At 44.2% G+C, this 18,736-nt stretch overlaps 3 protein-coding genes and 1 pseudogene across 49 annotated transcripts in view; 2 read left to right on the forward strand and 2 right to left on the reverse strand.

Moving 5' to 3' along the window:
- Positions 1-723: 723 nt before the first annotated feature.
- The window catches only part of SPCS1 (signal peptidase complex subunit 1), a 181,588-nt gene continuing 163,575 nt past the window's right edge, over positions 724-18,736 (forward strand). Inside the window, exon 1 of the mRNA XM_050778480.1 lies at positions 724-727. The gene's annotated coding sequence lies outside the window, so the exon portion shown is untranslated. The remainder of the gene's footprint in view (positions 728-18,736) is intronic.
- On the forward strand, positions 1,625-5,827 carry LOC126947620 (small integral membrane protein 4). The gene is made up of 2 exons (XM_050778482.1): positions 1,625-1,939; positions 5,725-5,827. Exons 1-2 carry the CDS (start codon positions 1,789-1,791, stop codon positions 5,784-5,786), a joined length of 213 nt encoding a protein of 70 aa, XP_050634439.1. The 5' UTR covers positions 1,625-1,788; the 3' UTR covers positions 5,787-5,827.
- The window catches only part of PBRM1 (polybromo 1), a 150,226-nt gene continuing 142,307 nt past the window's right edge, over positions 10,818-18,736 (reverse strand). For all 47 annotated transcript variants that reach the window (XM_050778460.1, XM_050778453.1, XM_050778436.1 and 44 more), the window contains 3 exons: positions 16,232-16,302; positions 15,905-16,121; positions 10,818-13,698 (listed from right to left, as the gene is read on the reverse strand). In XM_050778460.1, coding sequence (XP_050634417.1) covers positions 13,526-13,698; positions 15,905-16,121; positions 16,232-16,302 — 461 coding nt within the window. In that variant the 3' untranslated portion in view covers positions 10,818-13,525. The remainder of the gene's footprint in view (positions 13,699-15,904; positions 16,122-16,231; positions 16,303-18,736) is intronic.
- Positions 17,334-17,431, reverse strand: LOC126949458 (uncharacterized; annotated as a pseudogene).

Raw genomic sequence — 18,736 nt, forward strand, 5'->3', positions numbered from 1 at the left:
TGTGCTGGGAACCTGGCCACACGTGAACCTCTCCAGACGAGGGGCTGCTCTGCAGCGTCCAGCCGTCAAAACCTCCTGTAGAAATTGGAGCGAGCATCGAGCCTGTGTGTGTGCATGCTTGGGTGGAGTCAACCCGGAGAAGAAAGAGGCTTCCGGGCTGGCCCTCCAAAGCCGGTTGTACAGGCGGCAGCTCAGGCTACTCACTGCGGGCCCTATGACCCTTTCTGGGGCGCTGCTTGCTCTCTCCAGTCTGCTTTTGTATATTTTGTGTCCATATCACCAAATCGTCTCATTGGTTCTAAGCTTTCATTTACCTTCCTTAGATTGTCTAATAGTTGTCTCCCTTCTCAAAGCTGTTCCTGCAGTTTTTATTTTAGTTCTAGGTAATGGGGTGACAGCCCCCTTCAGTTATCTTCAGCAAGCACAGCAGCATGAGAGGACGCAATGACAAGTGAAGTCCCTTAAGTCAGAGCCCTGCTTCTATCTGGCATAGCTTCTTAGTCAATTAAGAGAATACATGTAAAGAATACACGTTCAGACTGGGCGCGGTGGCTCATGCCTGTAATTGCAGCACTTTGGGAGGCCAAGGCAGGAGGATCTCTTGAGCCCAGGAGTTTGAGACCAGCCTGGGCAATATAGTGGGACCCCCGTCTCTACAAAAAATTAAAAAATTAGCCGGGTGTGGTGGTGCGCCCCTGTAGTGGTGGGAGGATGTCTTGAGCAGGGGAGGAGGGGTTTGTAGTGAGCCGAGACTGCGCCACTGCACTTCAGCCTGGATGACAGAGTGAGATCCTGTCTCAAAAAACAAACAAAAACCATATTTGGGAATACATGGGAAGAGCTCTGCCAATCATTATCATCATAGTGAATATTCTAACTAATGTTAATCAGTTACTATGCTCCAGGGTTGTGTTCAGTGCCTCATTCCTATTACCGCACTACATTCTCACAGCGTCAGAACAAGGCCTCCGTTTTACGGCTTAGGGAATTGAAGCACAGATGGGCTAAGGGAGCACCTGTAGAGCAGGGATGTGGTTTGATAACAGAGCGCATGCTCTTTAACTATCCTGCCCTTCTGCGATTGTTGTGAATAAAGGACCTACAAGTTCCTGTAGAACTGTAAGTGCCCCATACAACATAGCTTTTATTAATTTTAGGTATCTCACGCAGCGCTTAGATTTTTGCTGTGATCATTGATAAAGTTCAGCTTTCAACACTCCATATCAAATTCTGTTACTTCAGAAGTCTAGGCACCAATCACATCTCCGAAATAAACGCAAGGCATTGCATAATTGCATTTTGGAATGTGGTGCTGTACATAGTCCATCCGAGAGGGTTATCACTTCTCTCTGGGTATTAGGAATAAAAATGGCGGTGGCAAAGTACGGGGCGCGGCTGCCAGCTCCGAGTTCAGACCCGCACTGGGGAGGCAGAGGGCGGGGCCGGGCCGACGCCACGTGGGCTGCCCTTCCCTTTTGGGCAGCCCCACCTCCAGAGCTGAGGCGCCTGCGCCAGCAGCTTCTGGCCCTGCTCGGCCTCAGGGAGCACGCGCACCCTGCGTACTCTGATTGGCGGAACCTCACGCCCCCCGCTGCATTCTGATTGGTTGATCCGCCTTGCTTTAGGAGGTCGGCGCCCAGCTTTCCGGCACTCGTACGCGTACCTTACCGCGCTCGTTAGTAGCCCAGGCCGCCGTACACGGCGAGTACGGGCGGGGCCGGCCTTGGCTGCGTCCGGGCGTTCCAGTGCGTAGTTCCGCCATACCCATCTCCACGACCTCGGTCGAGCATGTTCACCAGGGCCCAGGTGAGACGGATTCTGCAGCGGGTGCCCGGGAAGCAGCGACTTGGCATCTACCGGTTCCTGCCCTTCTTTTTTGTCCTGGGAGGAACGATGGAGTGGATCATGATTAAAGTGCGCGTAGGCCAGGAGACCTTCTGTAAGTGAGGGGGTAGCAGTCTCTGCTTTCAGGAAGGCACGAGGCGTAGGGATCCGTTTTTCTGGGAAGTATTCTCAGATTGCAAAGTGCGCATTCCACTCAGAACGCTGGGCAAGTGCAGTTCCATTCGCTTGGCAGTCAGGGCGGCCTGGCTCTCTTGTAGGCCGGGCACATTGGCGTCCAACCTTGCGACCTTCCCTGCACTTAGAGGCGAGATCACGTGCTTCCAGCCCTCTCACGCCTGCCCTTCACCCGTGCCGGTGACATCGCCTAAGGAACGGACTTGCTTACAACAATCGTAGAAGGGGGTGGATATGAGGGGTCAGGGAAACTCCTGCTAAATAGCCATTTCACTTTGGACTCATCTGTCCAAACTCTGGAGGGAGCTGATCTGCCTGACTTTGCTATTTACCACTGCCTTTACAGGGCAGTCATTGGCACCAGGTCTTTGGTCTGGGTCCAGATGATCAGCACTGTAAAGACAGTGGTAATGCCTGGCTCTGCATTGCTGAGCATTAACTCTGGACAGGCCAGTTCCTTTCAGGACTTCCCCAACCCCTCGGCCCTTTCTGCTTTGCCCCTCTCCTGAAACGCTATCGTTTGTGAATTGCCAACCCACATTTTAAAGAATTGTTACGTTAGTGATTCCTAAAGATCCTTAGTCCTTCTATTCATCCATTCATTGATACTTAATGAACATTCTTGAGGGGCTGTAATGAAAAAGGCAGAGGTGTCCCTTACCCCAGAAGAGCTCTAATGGGAAAGAAGATGATAAAGACAGTTACCACACTCAGTGATCAGTGCTGTGAGAAGGAAGTGGGAGGAACATAGGAATCTCGGTTGGGCACATCAACTGGACTAGATGGTGCAGGGAAGGCTTCAGGAAGCAGCTACCAAGTAAAGTAGGACCTGAAGACTGAGTAGGTGTCAGTCAGATGAGGGGAAGGTGTGTGGAATTGAAAGCATCTCCATAGCAGTGGTAGGAGCACTTGTGTGAGAGTATGCTGTGGGTTTGAGGGATTGAAGCAGATGAACAAAGTGGGGATGGCTAGAAGGGTGCCTGGGCAGGGTGGCAAAGGGACTGGAGAATCAGGAATGGATCCCAAGGATTCATTTTAAGGAGAGGATTTAACATGTGGAGAATGGCTCCTTGTGGACAGATTGGTAGGAACAGTTACGCTGTATGGCTGTCTAGAGTTGAGACGGTGGCCTGGTCTAGGTTGGGGCAGAAAGGATGCCAAGAAGGGGTGGAAGTAAGAGACAGCCCAGAGGTAGTACTGACAGGGCATGGTAATTGAGTGGACTCAGGAGATGAGGAGTGGAGGCTTCTGGTGGGACACCTGGGGCAGGGGTGGTGCATTTCCTGAACGTGCAGAACACAGGCAGGGCCATCCTGGGCACCATCTGGGACGTGATGAAGTAGATATGGTTATACAGAGCTGAAGCTCAGGAGGCAAATCTGGGCCAGAAATTGGGATTCGTGAACCATTCACAAGCAAATTGTGATGGAAGTCAAACCCTAACTTTTTTTTTTTTTTTGAGACAGAGTCTGTCGCCCAGGCTGGAATGCAGTGGCCGGATCTCAGCTCACTGCAAGCTCCGCCTCCCGGGTTTACGCCATTCTCCTGCCTCAGCCTCCCGAGTAGCTGGGACTACAGGCGCCCGCCACCTCGCCCGGCTAGTTTTTTGTATTTTTTAGTAGAGACGGGGTTTCACCGGGTTAGCCAGGATGGTCTCGATCTCCTGACCTCATGATCCGCCCATCTCGGCCTCCCAAAGTGCTGGGATTACAGGCTTGAGCCACCACGCCTGGCCAAACCCTAACATTTTAATTTAATTTAATTAATTTATTTTTTGAGACTGAGTTTTGCTCTTGTTGCCCAGGCTGGAGTGCAATGGTGCGATCTCGGCTCACCGCAACCTCTGCCTCCCAGGGTCAAGCGATTCTCTTGCCTCAGCCTCTGGAGTAGCTGGGATTACAGGTATGCGCCACCACACCCGGCTAATTTTGTATTTTTAGTAGAGATGGGGTGTCTCCATGTTGGTCAGGCTGGTCTCGAACTCCTGACCTCAGGTGATCTGCCCACCTTGGCCTCCCAAAGTGCTGGGATTACAGGTGTGAGCACTGTGCCTGGCCCAAACCCCAACATTTTAAGGGTAACTGAGAATGGCCAGAGAGGCAAGGAAGGAAACCAGGAAGATTTGTTATCACAAAAGAAAAGAGGTTAAAGAAGTCCGGCTCTGTGAAGGGGAGGTAACCCCCTTCCTCTAGGAGAGACTGCAGGATATACAAATAATGATCTAGAAGGAGAGGGTGGAGAGAGGCTGGAGATACTGGACCCTTGAGGGTGGGAGAGGGTGGGACCAGAGCTGGGTGACAGGAGTAAGCCCTTGGAAGTTAGCTGGAAGAGTTCCTTATGATGACTTTCCTCTGTGAAGGAATGGAGGAAATGGCCTTTACGGGGTGGGTGAAGAAGAGTCAGGATCATGGCTGAGGAAACAGGATTGTCAGACACCTCAATGGACCCAGTTAGAGGCATCAATTGGCCCCTCAGTGCACAGCAAGCAGGGTGAAGCATGGGGAAGGGAGGAAGTTGGATTAATCAGTGGTTGGGGTTTTGAGGTTGTGTCAGGAAGTTAAGATACTGACAAGAGTATGAAAGAATTTTAGCTGATTTGCCAGGAGAGAGAACAAGAGGCAGCTGAGTGGGGAAGACAGGGGCGGAAGGCCTGGGGAAGAAACCTGAGGTCCAAGGACAGGAGGGCTGGAAAGGTAATGGGGGTTGTGGTATGAACAGAAATCCTTCAGAGGAGCCCTGCAAATGACTGGAAGATGTTGAAGGTGAAGGGGGCTGGGTAAGCTTCATCCCCATGGGTAAGAGTGGTATCTGGGGAGAAGGCACAGGACAGGGGCAAGGAACCTGAGCTAGAGGCCAGCACTTTTGGTGACTGAAGGGGCATGATGGAGAGCAGGTGCCAAAGAAAGATGTTGGTAGACAAATAGCATGAGCCATGAAGGAAGAAGATTTTTTTTTTTTTTTTTGAGAGAGAGTCTTGCTCTGTCGCCCAGGCTGGAGTGTGGGGGCATGATCTTGGCTCACTGCAACCTCTGCCTCTTGGGTTCAAGCGACTCTCCTGCCTCAGCCTCCCGAGTAGCTGGGACTATAGGTGCCTGCCACCACACCCGGCTAATTTTTGTATTTTTAGTAGCGACGGGGTTTCACCATATTGGCCAGACTGGTCTCAAACTCCTGACCTTTGGCCTCCTGAAGTGCTGGGATTATAGGCATGAGCCACTGTGCCCGGCCTGGAAGAAGATTCTTTACATGAAGGTGGAGAATCAAAGGTCTGGCAAAGCAGCAGCTGGAACAAGGAAACTGATCTCCTCTCCCTACCTGAAGGTTTCTGGGTATGGGAGAGGGAGCATCAGAGAGCCAAGAGGCAAGAAGTGCCTTTGAGGAGCCAGGTTTTAGTTAAGAAGGATGACTTCAGAGCACAGAATAGAAATTATGGGGGAGAAGGAAGTGAGGGAAAGCTTAAAACACTAAGAGATGTGCTAAGACGTGATTCTATCTTTCAAGACACTGACTTTTACTCTAAGTCTAGAACTCCATTATCATAGTCCTCATCTAACTCAAGTTTTAAGTTTATTTTGGCATTGAGTTAAATATTAATGCCAAGATTCAGAAGTAGGTGACAAACCTAGACTGTTGGTTAAATTACTCAGATTGTTTTAATTTTAAATATGTTTCTTAAAAATCTAAGCAACTTTTTGTTTGATACAGATGATGTCTACCGTAGAAAAGCCTCAGAAAGACAGTATCAGAGAAGGCTGGAAGATGAATGAGACTGAACTTCAGCAGTCAATAAAGTCAATATGAATTTTTACTATTGGTTTCAGTGCCTTTTAAAATGTACTTTTCAGATCTCTTGTTCTGACACAGCTTGTCCTTGATCAGCTGCACAATATTCCAATAACTGTCTTTGCAAAGAATTTTTATAGTTCTGTCTCTGCTTGAGTACTTCCCAAGTCACTGCAGGACAACACTTGTGGGAAAATTATTTCCTCCTAAAACACTCACTCGATGAATCTAGTCCATGAAATATTTCTTAAAACAATTCAAGGATCAATCAGGATGCTTTTCAGTGAAGCCTGAATTGTTTTCGGCAACTTTGTTTTTAGGCAACTAATGATAACCTTATTTACTTTTTTGCAGAATTCAAATTAAATTATGCACACATTCTCTATTGCAAGATCATTTAAGCCAGGATAATTATGCAGGTTATATTTCTGCCAGCTACTAGACTATAAACTTTTTGCTAGGGTGGTGGAAATTCCTGATTGACTACGCATTTCTCAATGAACAGAAATATGCGCCTCCCTCGCTTGGCTCCACTAAATTGCGAGGACTGGACCTTCATGAGGACTCTGGGCAACAGGTTTTATGCTACTCTATGATGAAGATGCTGCTCTTCCATTCAGCTGCTAGAAACAGTTGCTTCTTCCATGAGAAAGTGAACCTACACAGCATAAGGCAATCCCAGACTTGAGCTAAATCAGAGGCTCAGTCTGTTGAGTGATTTGGCAATTTGACCCAGTGTAACTTTGGATCAGCCTGGTAGAAAAAGCAGACACCTTTCCATGCTTGCGTAACCACATCTAACATCATTTCAAGCAAGAAAATATCTACATACTAAAGACTAAGTTTCAGAATAGTTTCTAACTATTGCACGAGAATAAAGCTGATGCTTAAGGCCACAGGGTATCAAGTTAATGATCTCTGCCATAAACATATCTCCTAATTTTTTCTAGAGATTTTTCTCCTAATTTTAGTCCACTTATGTTAGAACCAATTCAGTAAAGAAGAACCATTAACTACTCACATCTCATTAAAGCACTACCTACACTACAGTACAGCAAGCCCAGAGTCACAGCTGGGAGATGGCTTGAATGTGAAAGGCCAGTAATGACCTCTACTACCAGGGAGAGGACGGTGGTTCATCATATTCTCATGCCCAGTTGTGTCATCTAGGATTCCTGGTAAACCTAACCTGATAAACCATTTTTAGTGACTTGACTGCTGTATAAAAAGTATAGTATGATTCTCTCAATTATATGGCCATATTCCATGTTTGCCCTAATCCACCTTGTTTTAGGAGTTTGGTACATATAGAAAATATATCATACCTTTTACAAAGAATAACAGTAAACACTAATAAAACCATTGGCTAACTTCTGTGTCTGCTGTGGGTTCATTCCCTTGCCCATCCCCCCGCTTCTACCCCAGAGAACCATTAGACTGAATTTTGTGTTAGCCTTCCCTAGGGCTTTCCTCTCCATTTCTTTCTTTTTCTTCTTTCCATTAGAATGTTAATTTATTGAAGGACAACAGACTTTGAAAATGATGGCCAGGCTTGGTGGCTCAAGCCTGTAATCCAAGCACTTTGGGACGCTCAGGCCAGAGGATTGCTTGAGGCAAGGAGTTCAAGGCCAGCCTGGGCAAAACTCCGTCTCTATTAAAAGAAAAAAAAAAAAGGCCGGGTGCAGTGGCTCACACCTGTACTTTCAGCACTTTGGGTCGCCAAGGCAGGTAGATTACCTGAAATCAGGAGTTTGAGACCAGTCTGACCAACACAGAAAAACCCCGTCTCTACTAAAAATATAAAATTAGCCGGGTGTGGTGGTGCATGCCTATAATCCCAGCTACTCAGGAGGCTGAGGCAGGAGAATCACTTGAACCTGGGAGGCAAAGGCTGCGGTGAGCCGAGATTGCACCATTGCACTCCAGCCTGGGCAACAAAAGTGAAACTCCATCTCAAAAAAAAAAAAAAAAAGATTGGACAACTGACTTTTAGGCAGGTAGACTACCAAAGCAATTTTTGTATTCAATGTAAGCAGGTTTTCAGAGCATATTAGTTTGGATGCTGTGAGTGAGAACTCATTTTGTTAGCCAGGGTGCAAGCAAGCTTTTTTTGAGATAGGGTTTCACTGTTACCCAGGCTGGAGTGCAGTGGCATGATTATAGTTCATTGCAACCTTGAACTCTTGGGCTCAAGCGATCTTTCTGCCTCAGCCTCCCAGGTAGCTGGGACTATCTAGCTACCATGCCTGGCTAATTTTTAAATTTTTTGTAGCTACAGAGTCTTGCTGTGTTAACTGGGCTGGTCTCAAAATCCTGGGCTCAAGCAGTGCTCCCACCTCAGCCTCCCAAAGTGTTGGGATTACAGGCATGAGCCACTGTACTCAGTTAAGGTATATAAGCTTTTAATTTTCCCTCAAAAAAAAAAAAAAATATATATATATATATATTTTTTTTTGAGACAGAGTCTCCCTCTGTTGCCCAGGCTGGAGTGCAGTGGCCAGATCTCAGCTCACTGCAAGCTCCGCCTACTGGGTTTTACGCCATTCTCCTGCCTCAGCCTCCCGAGTAGCTGGGACTACAGGCACCCACCACCATGCCCAGCTAGTTTTTTGTATTTTTTTAGTAGAGACGGGGTTTCACCGTGTTAGCCAGGATGGTCTCGATCTCCTGACCTCGTGATCCTCCTGTCTTGGCCTCCCAAAGTGCTGGGATTACAGGCTTGAGCCACCACGCCTGGCCTCAAAAATATTTTTAACTCTCCTACTAGGAATATGACTCTATCCTACTTATCAGACACTGAACTATTTAAGGGAACTTAAAGTGAGGCCAAGAGTAGTGGCTCATGTCTATAATCCCAGCACTTTGGGAGGCTGAGGTGGGAGGATTACCTGAGCCCAGGAGTTCAAGATTAACCTGGGCAACATGGTGAAACTGTCTCTACAAAAAGTACAAAAAATTAGCCAGGCCTGGTGGTGTGCACCTATAGTCCCAGCTATTTGGGAGGCTGAGGTGAGAGATTTACCTGAGCCAGGAGGTCAAGACTGCAATAAGTATGATCCCAACACTGCACTCTAGCCTGGGCAATGGAGTGAGACCCTGTCTCCAAAAAACAAACAAACAAAAAAAAGTGAAAAGAATTGCAGTACCACCAACTGTAAACTACAGGGCACAAATTTTAATAAATTTCAAGAACGATACTTATTTCAGAATGCTGAAAACCTGGTTAGGATTTATTGCTAGAACTCCACCTCCACTGTGGTCTTGGGGAAAGAACATGGGCTTTGGAATGTCACTTTATCATCTGAATTGATAGAGAAAGTACCTAATAATGGTAAAAGAGTATTACAGCCCAAAAACAAAAAAAAAAGAAAGAAAAAAAGCAGTGAATAAATGAGTTATTTTTGTTCATCTAGCAGTTCTATTTTGGAAGTCTTACCTACATCCCTGATGTGATATTTAATCTCCGTTTTTTGTGTGTGTTTAAATTTTTCACACTGAATTAACTCTCTTTAAAAAAAACATGCTCTTAGCCAGGCGCGGTGGCTCACGCCTGTAATCCCAGCACTTTGGGAGGCCGAGGCGGATGGATCACGAGGTCAGGAGATTGAGACCATCCTGGCTAACACGGTGAAAACCCTGTCTCTACTAAAAATACAAAAAAATTAGCCGGGTGTGGTGGCGGGTGCCTGTAGTCCTAGCTATTCAGGAGGCTGAGGCAGGAGAATGGCCTGAACCCGGGAGGCGGAGCTTGCAGTGAGGAGAGATCCCGCCACTGCGCTCCAGCCTGGGTGACTGAGGGAGACTCTATCTCAAAAAAAAAAAAAAAAAAAAAAAATTACACACACACACACACACACTCTCTCTCTCTCTCTCTCTCTCTCTCTCTCTCTCTGTTGGACCCTGTTGTTTTCCAAAGTAATTTATCTCCTAGTAAAGCATATTAGTACTTAGTCTTCAAACATGTATTAAATCTGGAGTTTCTTGTCTCATTTATGTGCTATCTGCAAGATATAAATACCATGAAATAGCCAAAACAGGGAAAAGGGACAGTCCATTAATTCGTTTAGTTCTGAACTTTCATTCAGGGACCTAGCATACTTCCAGGCTAAAAAGGAACAGAGTAGGCTGGGCGCGGTGGCTCATGCCTGTAATCCTAGTACTTTCAGAGGCTGAGGGAGGCAGATCACTTGAGGCCAGGAGTTCGAAACCAGCCTAGCCGATATGGAGAAACCCTGTCTCTATACTAAAAATACAAAAATTAGCCAGGCATGGTGGCGCATGCCGCAGTGAGCCGAAGTTGCACCACTGCACTCCAGCCTGGGTGACAGTGAGGTTCTGTCTCAAAACAAAACAAACAAAAAAGTAACAGAGTAATAGCAATATTTGTATGCTCAGTGTTCAGATGGGATGTCTAGCTAAACATCAATGATTGTTCAAAAGATGCTCAGGGCACAGATGGCGGTACTATCCTAAATTCAGGAGAACAGAACCACAGGGATTTGCAAAGTGATATTAGAGGAAAACAGTTGGTTGACTTTACCAACACTTTCTATTAAAAGCGTGGTCATGTTTTAAGAGTTTATAAAGATGTTAAAGACACCTGGGCCACCTGTTTCTTCTGGCCACAGACAAGCTATTTGAAGTGGGCTCTACTGCTTTATGATAGAGGACATGCTTTCCTCACTTTCCGCCCTCAGTAACTCTCCAATTTTAATTTCAACCTGCATTTCTGCCCATGCTGAGGACATGTAGGAATTCCTTGACTGCCAGCCTGAGGCGTGGCGTGGGGCACTTCAGGCTGCAGTCTGACTAAATTTGGCTCTGTGTTAATGCAGCCTGAGCCCTGAACCAGAGGTCTGGACACTAACTTTCATCTCCACCTGTGGAGCTTTAGTCTCTTAAATTGGCAGTCACCATCCTCGTCAGCATAAAATCAGGGCTTGCAGGAGTTAAATCTGCTTGAAATTAACATCTGACACAACTTTAACAGAACAACCAAACCTGGTTAATCCAAATCACTTTGCAAACTCTGTATTTATTTGGATTAAAAAGCTTTAGATGAACAACAAAAAATGATACATACATGTTATAAGACTAGTTACCACGTAAACCTCAGATGATATGATACAGAAATTAGAATAAACCAAGTTTTAATCAGGTATGAAAACATTCAAGCTCAAAAGTCATCAACACCAATTTGGGGATTTTACAGAAATAGGTGCCCCTCTCAATTCTTCCTCATAGGAAGGGGAGAGTGGCTTAAAAAAACAACCAAAACAGTTAAAGGCCTTTTAAATCAGTTGGCTGACAAACATACTATTTTAAACCTATAGGTTCCCCTCTGTCCCCTGGTTCGCAATATAAACAATTCTTCTCCACAGGAACTTACATTTTGAAAACATTTAGGCATTATACTTTCTAAGCCACATTACTACAGTTCCTAAAACTTATGAAAAAAAGATGTATAGTTTACTTGTACTTTAAGTCAGAATTTTTTTTTTTTGGTTTTTCTTTTTTGAAGACGGCTGACCTCAAATCTTATATCCTAAATATTAATGGATATCTCCCAAGTTAATATACAGAAAAACATGATTCTAAAATAAATACATAGGCTTTTTTTAAAAAAACTTAATTAGGGCCTGTCTAGTGGTGCCCTGGGCCAGTGCTGCACTGCTTTAGGGAAGCCCCTGGCTGGATCTATGTTTCCTATAGCACCTCTAGGCACTGGGAAGGAGCCTGGAGGACAGCTCTGGCTTCTAATGATCCACTTGACCCCCAGTGAAGAGTTTTTTTTAGAGGCTCCCCAAAGAAGTCTCATCCAGACTTTAAGGGAAATAAAATGAATGCATGAAATAAATAAATAATTTAACCACAACTAAATTTCATGTTCTTTGGTGTAATTCAAGGATGTCTAGAAACAAAAGAATCTGATTGCATTATACAGTCCATGATGATTCAGTTGCCCAAATAACCAGGAATTGAAGATTTATCTGACTCACTTTAACAATAAGGTATTGACACACTACTGCAATACATTTTTTTTAAATTCAATATTATTTAAAATACTTGATGCAAATTGAAATCCAGTGGTTGACTAAAGGCAATTAAGTTAAAGGGCCTCCTGTATTTAAAGTATCTAGATACAAGAGACTTTTTTCCATTCTATACTCTTTTGCCCTCATGATTTAATAAGTACAGTAATTAAACAACTGAGTACTGATTCATAGCAGATTAAAAGGAAAAAAGCATCCTCTGAGAGTGACTCTCTCAGCTTATAAACATCAGTGGAAGCTCTACCACAATGGCAATCACCCAGTTACTATAACGCAGGTTTCAAAAACATGCCGCCAAGTGAAATAATGTTCCTACTGTCTGCCATCCTATGCTGCCTTCAAATGTTTATTATAGGGTCATATAAGAAAGACAGGGTCACCAAACCCAAGTGTTTGGCATCTGTAATGGTCTTTCTAGTGAGCATTTTATTAAATTATGATTCCCTTCTCCTGTCATTCAAAAGCACAAGCTAAATTTAAAAAATATTTTAGAAAGTATTAAATTTCTGGTTGAGAATTACAACAACATTGAAACTTAAAAGAAAAAAATACATCTGATAATGAGGAAATCAAGAATACTAAAACATACTTGTAAAAAATAAAGTAGAAGGCAATCAATCTACTCGTTCACAATTATGCTTCTTACATAGCTCATATCTAGTTACACACTCTCTTCCCCATGTTAGGTTAGGTGTTATGTTTAAAAATAAATCACCTCCATGCATACCTTAATGCTTTCTTCAAGATGAACTTCAATGTTTTTCAATGTAACAGGTTTAAAATGTTAAATCATCTGAAATTTATAGGCATAAATTGTGAATTCATTATAAATAGATCAAAATACCCTTAAACGTACCTGCCTAGACTAAACATACCTCAGGGTTGTGTACTTGTTCTGCAAAAATTACTGACACCATAGTCTAATTCACAGATGTCTAACTCAGCACAATCGAAAAAGTGCTTTTTCCCCTCCTGGTGTCCAGGAGGTACATTAGCTGCAGACAGATGCACAGCACTGATTACATATTTCTGTAGTGAGCCTCTGAGTTAATAGAGCAAATGTGCCGTGTCTATTAAACATCTAAAACCTAAATAACCACCTTTCAAAGAAAGCACTTCATCTGTAAGAAACAGCTTTTGCAGAAAGTGGCTTAAGATATTCAGGCACATGAAACAAACACAAGTATACTCCCCTCTCTAAGATGTAAACTAGGACAAACTTCACATTTCATTATCAATTTAAACTAATCTGTAAACTCTTGTGTGTGTGTTTTTTTTTCATTTTGTTCTTTTATATATATAAAAAAAACCCCAAACCAAAAAAAACAAAAACCCCAAGCCAAGACAAAACCTCTAATGGTTTCAGTTCCATGGCAACAAGTAAAAAGATAAAACTCCAAGTCTACATATACAACCAATTATGAAACTGGTTTTAAACGAAGGAAACATATGCAAAAAAATCTTTGTGTATTTGATAAAGTCAACTTAATATAACAAACAAATTGAAATAGCTTATTAAAAGTGTCCTTATATAAAAATGGCCTTGTGATGTACAGTAAAATGCAATAAAAATTATCCTCCTTTGTTCCTTCCCCCCACCCCCAGTAACTAAAATGGCTACTGTTCCACAACTCTTTATGCTTCTATATAAAAGAAACGTAATGATGTGATTAAACATTTTCTAGGTTGTACGCTTGGCGAATGTTGAGGGTGTCCCGGAGCATCAAATCTCGAAGGCGCCAGAGGGCATCTGCCATGGTGGTGTGGGCCCCTTTGCTTTTCAGCCAGTGAGAGGGTAGGCGGCTCTCCTGTTCTTTTGACAAATGGACGTCGCGTCTTCGAGCTGAAAATTAAAGTACAGAGAGACAGAAATTGGAATTGGAAGTTGGCAAAATTTCCCTCAATTCTAAGATCTGACAGACTTATTAAAACACAAAATATTGAATATTTATCAAATATTATGAATTTTAACTGCAGAATATTTCCAGGCACATTTCTTGTATCATTTTACTAGGCACTAAAAAATTTGATCATACATTTATTTATTTATTTTTTTGAGATAGGGTCTCACTCTGTTGCCTTGGCTGGAGTGTAGTGGTGTGATCTCAGCTCACTGCAACCTCTACCTCCTGGGTTCAAGCGATTCTTCTGCCTCAGGCTCTAGAGTAGCTGGGATTACAGGAATCTGCCACCATGCCTGGCTGATTTTTGTATTTTTAGTAGAGACAGGGTTTCACCATGTTGGCCAGGCTGGTCTCAAACTCCTGACCTCAGGTGATCCACGCACCTTGGCCTCCCAAAGTGCTGGGATTACAGGTGTGAGCCACCGTGCCCAGCCTGATCATTATTTTTTTGTAGGCATCCCTTATATTTAATAATTACTTCAATGTTAACGAAAATTCCTAAAAAGGTAAACGTGAAGAAAGGGAAAACATACCTTCTACTCAAAAGAAATGAAATGAAATGAAATGCCCAAAGTTGGTTTAGAAATCAAGAACAATAGAAACTTCCAAACTTCTCTCCAGAAACTACACAAGTACTTCAGTACATACTGAAAATACACAAGTATGCTGAACTAAATGAATAACCTAAAAGGTTTCTAGTATTTTTTTTTTCCTTTTGCTAAACTGAGGTAAAATAGGTTTTTTTTCTTTTTTTTCTTTTTTTTTCTTTTTTTTTTTTAAGACAAGAGTCTTATTCTGTCCCTCAGGCTGGAGTGCAGTGGTGTGATCTTGGCTCACTGCAACCTCCACCTTCCGGGTTGGGTTCAAGTGATTCTTGTGCCTCAGCCTCCTAAGTAGCTGGGATTACAGGCGCCAGACACCACGCCCAGCTAATTTTTGCATTTTTAGTAGAGATGGGATTTCACCATGTTGGCCAGGCTGGTCTTGATCTCCTGACCTCAAGTGATCCACCCGCCTCAGCCTCCTAAAGTGCTGGGATTACAGGCGTGAGCCACCGCTCCTGGCCCTCATCTGGCTAATTTTTAATTTTTTTGTAGAGACGGGGTCTTGCCATGTTGCCCAGGCTAGTCTCAAACTCATGAACTCAATCGATCTGTCCACTTCAGCCTCCCAAAGTGGGAGCCACTGTGCCTGGCCAATCATTTTTAATTTACCCAATGCATCTATACTAACGTCCAAACGCCTGGGAAAAAAAAAAAAAAAAGAGAATATACTTAAAAAGATGGCAGTGATGTTTATGAGAAAACTAGGCTTTGAAATTTGGCCAAAAAAACCCATTTTTAGGCAGGGCACCATGACTCACGCCTATAATCCCAGCTCATTGGGAGGCTGAGGTGAGTGGATCACCTGATGTCAGGAGTTCAAGACCAGCCTGGCCAAAATGGTGAAACCCCATCTCTACTAAAAATAAAAAAATTAGCTGGGTGTGGTGGTGAGCACTTGTAATTCCAGCTGCTCAGGAGGCTAACGCACAAGAATCGCTTGAACCTGGGGGTCGGAGGTTGCAGTGAGCCGAAATTGTAGCAGTGTACTCCAGCCTGGGTGACAGAGTGAGACTGTCTCAAAAATAAAAACAAACAAACAAAAAATTCCAAAAACCATTTTCAGGACAGGCACAGTGCCTCACGCCTGTAATCCCAGCACTTTGAGAGGCCGAGGTGAGTGGATCACTTGAGGTCAAGAGTTTGAGATCAGCATGGCCGATATGGTGAAACCTCACCTCTACTAAAAATATAAAAATTAGTCAGGTGAGGTGGCACGTGCTTGTAATCCCAGCTACTGGGGAGGCTGAGGCAGGAGAATCACTTGAACCTGGGAGGTGGAGATTGCAGTGAGCCAAGACTGTGCTACTGCACTCCAGCCAGGGCAATAGAGCGAGACCCCGTCTCAAAAACAAAACAAACCATTTTCAGTGTGTTATGTCAACACGCAAAGAAACTCCAAACCATTTATGAAATATATAATTTATTTTAATTGTATAACAAAAAGGGGTGTTTATTGTATGATATAATATGCTAACAGCAGTGAGACAGCTTTGAGGAAACATGTATTTCACAAAGGTTTATTTAGAAGGAATCTCCTTACCTGCCAGTGTCTGATCCCACTTGCTAATGCTGTTGGACTCGGCACTGAGTCCTTCAATATATTTCAGGTAGGCCTCTGAGTGAAGAAGCCGCTGGGTCTTTGGTGGGGGAGCTACAAACATGGGTGTTGTTGGCTGCTGTATGACAGGGGGTCCAGCTGGATGTGGGCCGGGATATGGAGGTGGTGCTTGCTGCCCTGGAGGCCCCAAAACTCCCACCTGAAAGAGTACAGGACCACATGGTGAGGCAGAAAGAGACTGCACATGTTCTGAGAAGGAGGATAACTCGAATTCTGTCAAGTCCTAGAAAATCAAACTGGGAAGCTCACCTGTTGTCCATATGGACTTCCACCTGGTGCTGGAGTCCCTACCATAGGGGCCACTCCTTGGTTCATCACACCTATAATTCAGAATGCAATGGCACAATTAGAGGCTCTGGGTTGAAATGACTGAAAAACTACTGTCTGATAAGAAATTATGCCATTCATAATTCAAACTTATGTACCTCTGCCCTTGAATCTTTGTAGCTAGGAATCCTAAGCACCCCAACAGGATTTGAAGAGAAAGTTGTTTTGTTTCTAGGTACTTAAAGTATAATACTAGAACAATCTGTCAGATGTATATCAATTATGGCTTAGAAATGATTTGAACCTTGCATAAAATTCTAGTATTTCTCTAGGTAAGCTATTGTCAGAATATACCTCTACATTCAAGAATATACCTCTACATTTCTTCTGACAACACATTCTCCTGCAACTGAAGCCTGTATTTAATTTCAGCAGAAATGGCACTGGAATCAGGCTCAGCAGTAGGCAATGTGCTAGGACAGTAGGGACACAAGGGAAGAGGCTGTGGAAGTGTATAGTTAAATGAGCTTTGTGAAGGTTGAAGGCAGAGCCTTGCAATCTCCTCCCAGACCATTAGGAGCTGGTTCTAACTGGAGTCACTAGTGCTGGCAGAGAGAGAACATTTCCATCTGATAGAGTAGCACTCTGAAAAGGAATCATCTGAAGTGAAGTAACCTTGTTGCTATCACTTTATATGCAAAATGACAAAGGAACAGAAAGACTTTATGGCCCTACTAGATTTGTACTATGTCCCTGATAGTAATTTTGTAAGCTTCCCTCAGTGAATGCTCACGAGCAATTGTTGTCTCACAGGCACAGCTGATAATAATGAGATGTCCTAAATTTAGAGTCAGAGGCTCTTTTGATTTCAGGGTGCATTCTGCTATTCTGATAAAATACAGAAATAGGCAAGGGAGCCAGTTCATTAAAAACAAATAAATAAACCTAAAACTGTGGTGAACTGTTCTTGAAAACTTAAACAAATGCTGTGTAGAACAATCGAGAGGAGGTAACTTCATAGTGTATAGTCCCTTCGGATTAAAAATCGTGATATTCTGTCCAGGCAGGAGCAGCTCCTCATTCTAAAGTTCAGAACTGTTTCATGAATTTGCATGTCATCCTTGCCCCATGCTCTTCTCCGTATTGTTCCAATTTTAGTGTATGTGCTGCTGAAGCGAGCACCAAGGTTCAGAATTGTTAAATGCCACTTCCAGGAAGCGTAAGAGAGCCTCTTATTTGTTAGAAAATAACAAGTAAAAAAGCTTCTGTTTAAAAAGCAGAGAGTTTTATATTCCAAGTACCCAGATGTCCACCCGGATCACCAAAGTAGGATCCTGATGATTATTCTTGAATGAATGAAGAGGTTGTGGTGGGTAAGCTGGTGCTCCAGCAATATATTATTAACTTCTGTGTCCATCACCTCCTGTGCCCAGGACACTCACCCACCTTAGACTCCACAACACGGTGTGGCTCCCTAAACTGTGTAAATCACTGCTTTGCAGGGCAGCACAAACAAATCAGCAAACTCTTCTGCTTCCTCTATTGACAAATGCCATGCCGGGGCAGCTGGTGAGAATGTGAGCTGAGTCACCAGAAGAGCTCAATGAATCCCCTGCTCCTCTAAGCCTGCTCAGACATGTGCATTCGTAGGCACTAATAGGGGGACTTCCCTGACTCCTTGCTTCTTTTTTTTTTTATTTAAGTAAAATAGATACGGGGTTTCACCATGTTGCCCACTGATCTTGAACTCCTGAGCTCAAAGCAATCCTCCCACTTCAGCCTCAAAAAGTGTCCGGTCATGCCTCCTCAATTCTTTTTTTTTTTTGACGGAGTCTCGCTCTGTCGCCCAGACTGGAGTGCAGTGGCCGGATCTCAGCTCACTGCAAGCTCCGTCTCCCAGGTTTACGCCATTCTCCTGCCTCAGCCTCCCGAGTAGCTGGGACTACAGGCACCCGCCACCTTGCCTGGCTAGTTTTTTTGTATTTTTTAGTAGAGACGGGGTTTCACCATGTTAGCCAGGACGGTCTCGATCTCCTGACCTCGTGATCCGCCCGTCTCGGCCGCCCAAAGTGCTGGGATTACAGGCTTGAGCCACCGCGCCCGGCCATGCCTCCTCAATTCTAAGCAGGTGTGTTGGGCTTCCCTCAAATTGAATTTAGAATTTCAGGAAGGGGGAAAGGAAGACAGCTATGTCCCAACACCCACCAAAAGACATCTGCAACCTAGAGGGTACTGGTGTTAGACATGGCTCCCACTAAGTGCACCTAGAAGGTGTCAACTCCAGCCTGGTCTTACTGGCTCAGTGATACCCTGTGTCAAGGTGAGAGGGCAAAAAATTAAGGCCAAGTCTACCTGCTACGTGGGAACATTTACCTTATGACTGACTCCTGCTGCAACAGCAATTCACACAGTCCACTGTTTTCATATGAAGCACCTAACCCTACAAACACTTCCTCCTCTGGGAACACCTGGAGCAAATGCTTCTGT

Source organism: Macaca thibetana, chromosome 2 (assembly GCF_024542745.1).
Source record: "Macaca thibetana thibetana isolate TM-01 chromosome 2, ASM2454274v1, whole genome shotgun sequence".
NCBI classification, from domain to species: domain Eukaryota; kingdom Metazoa; phylum Chordata; class Mammalia; order Primates; family Cercopithecidae; genus Macaca; species Macaca thibetana.

Bases quoted from the DNA above. Each gene is read 5' to 3' on its own strand.
- LOC126947620 (XM_050778482.1), top strand. From the start codon at position 1,789: ATGTTCACCAGGGCCCAGGTGAGACGGATTCTGCAGCGGGTGCCCGGG. The intron at 1,940-5,724 runs GTAAGTGAGGGG...TGTTTGATACAG, and splicing joins CGTAGGCCAGGAGACCTTCT to ATGATGTCTACCGTAGAAAA.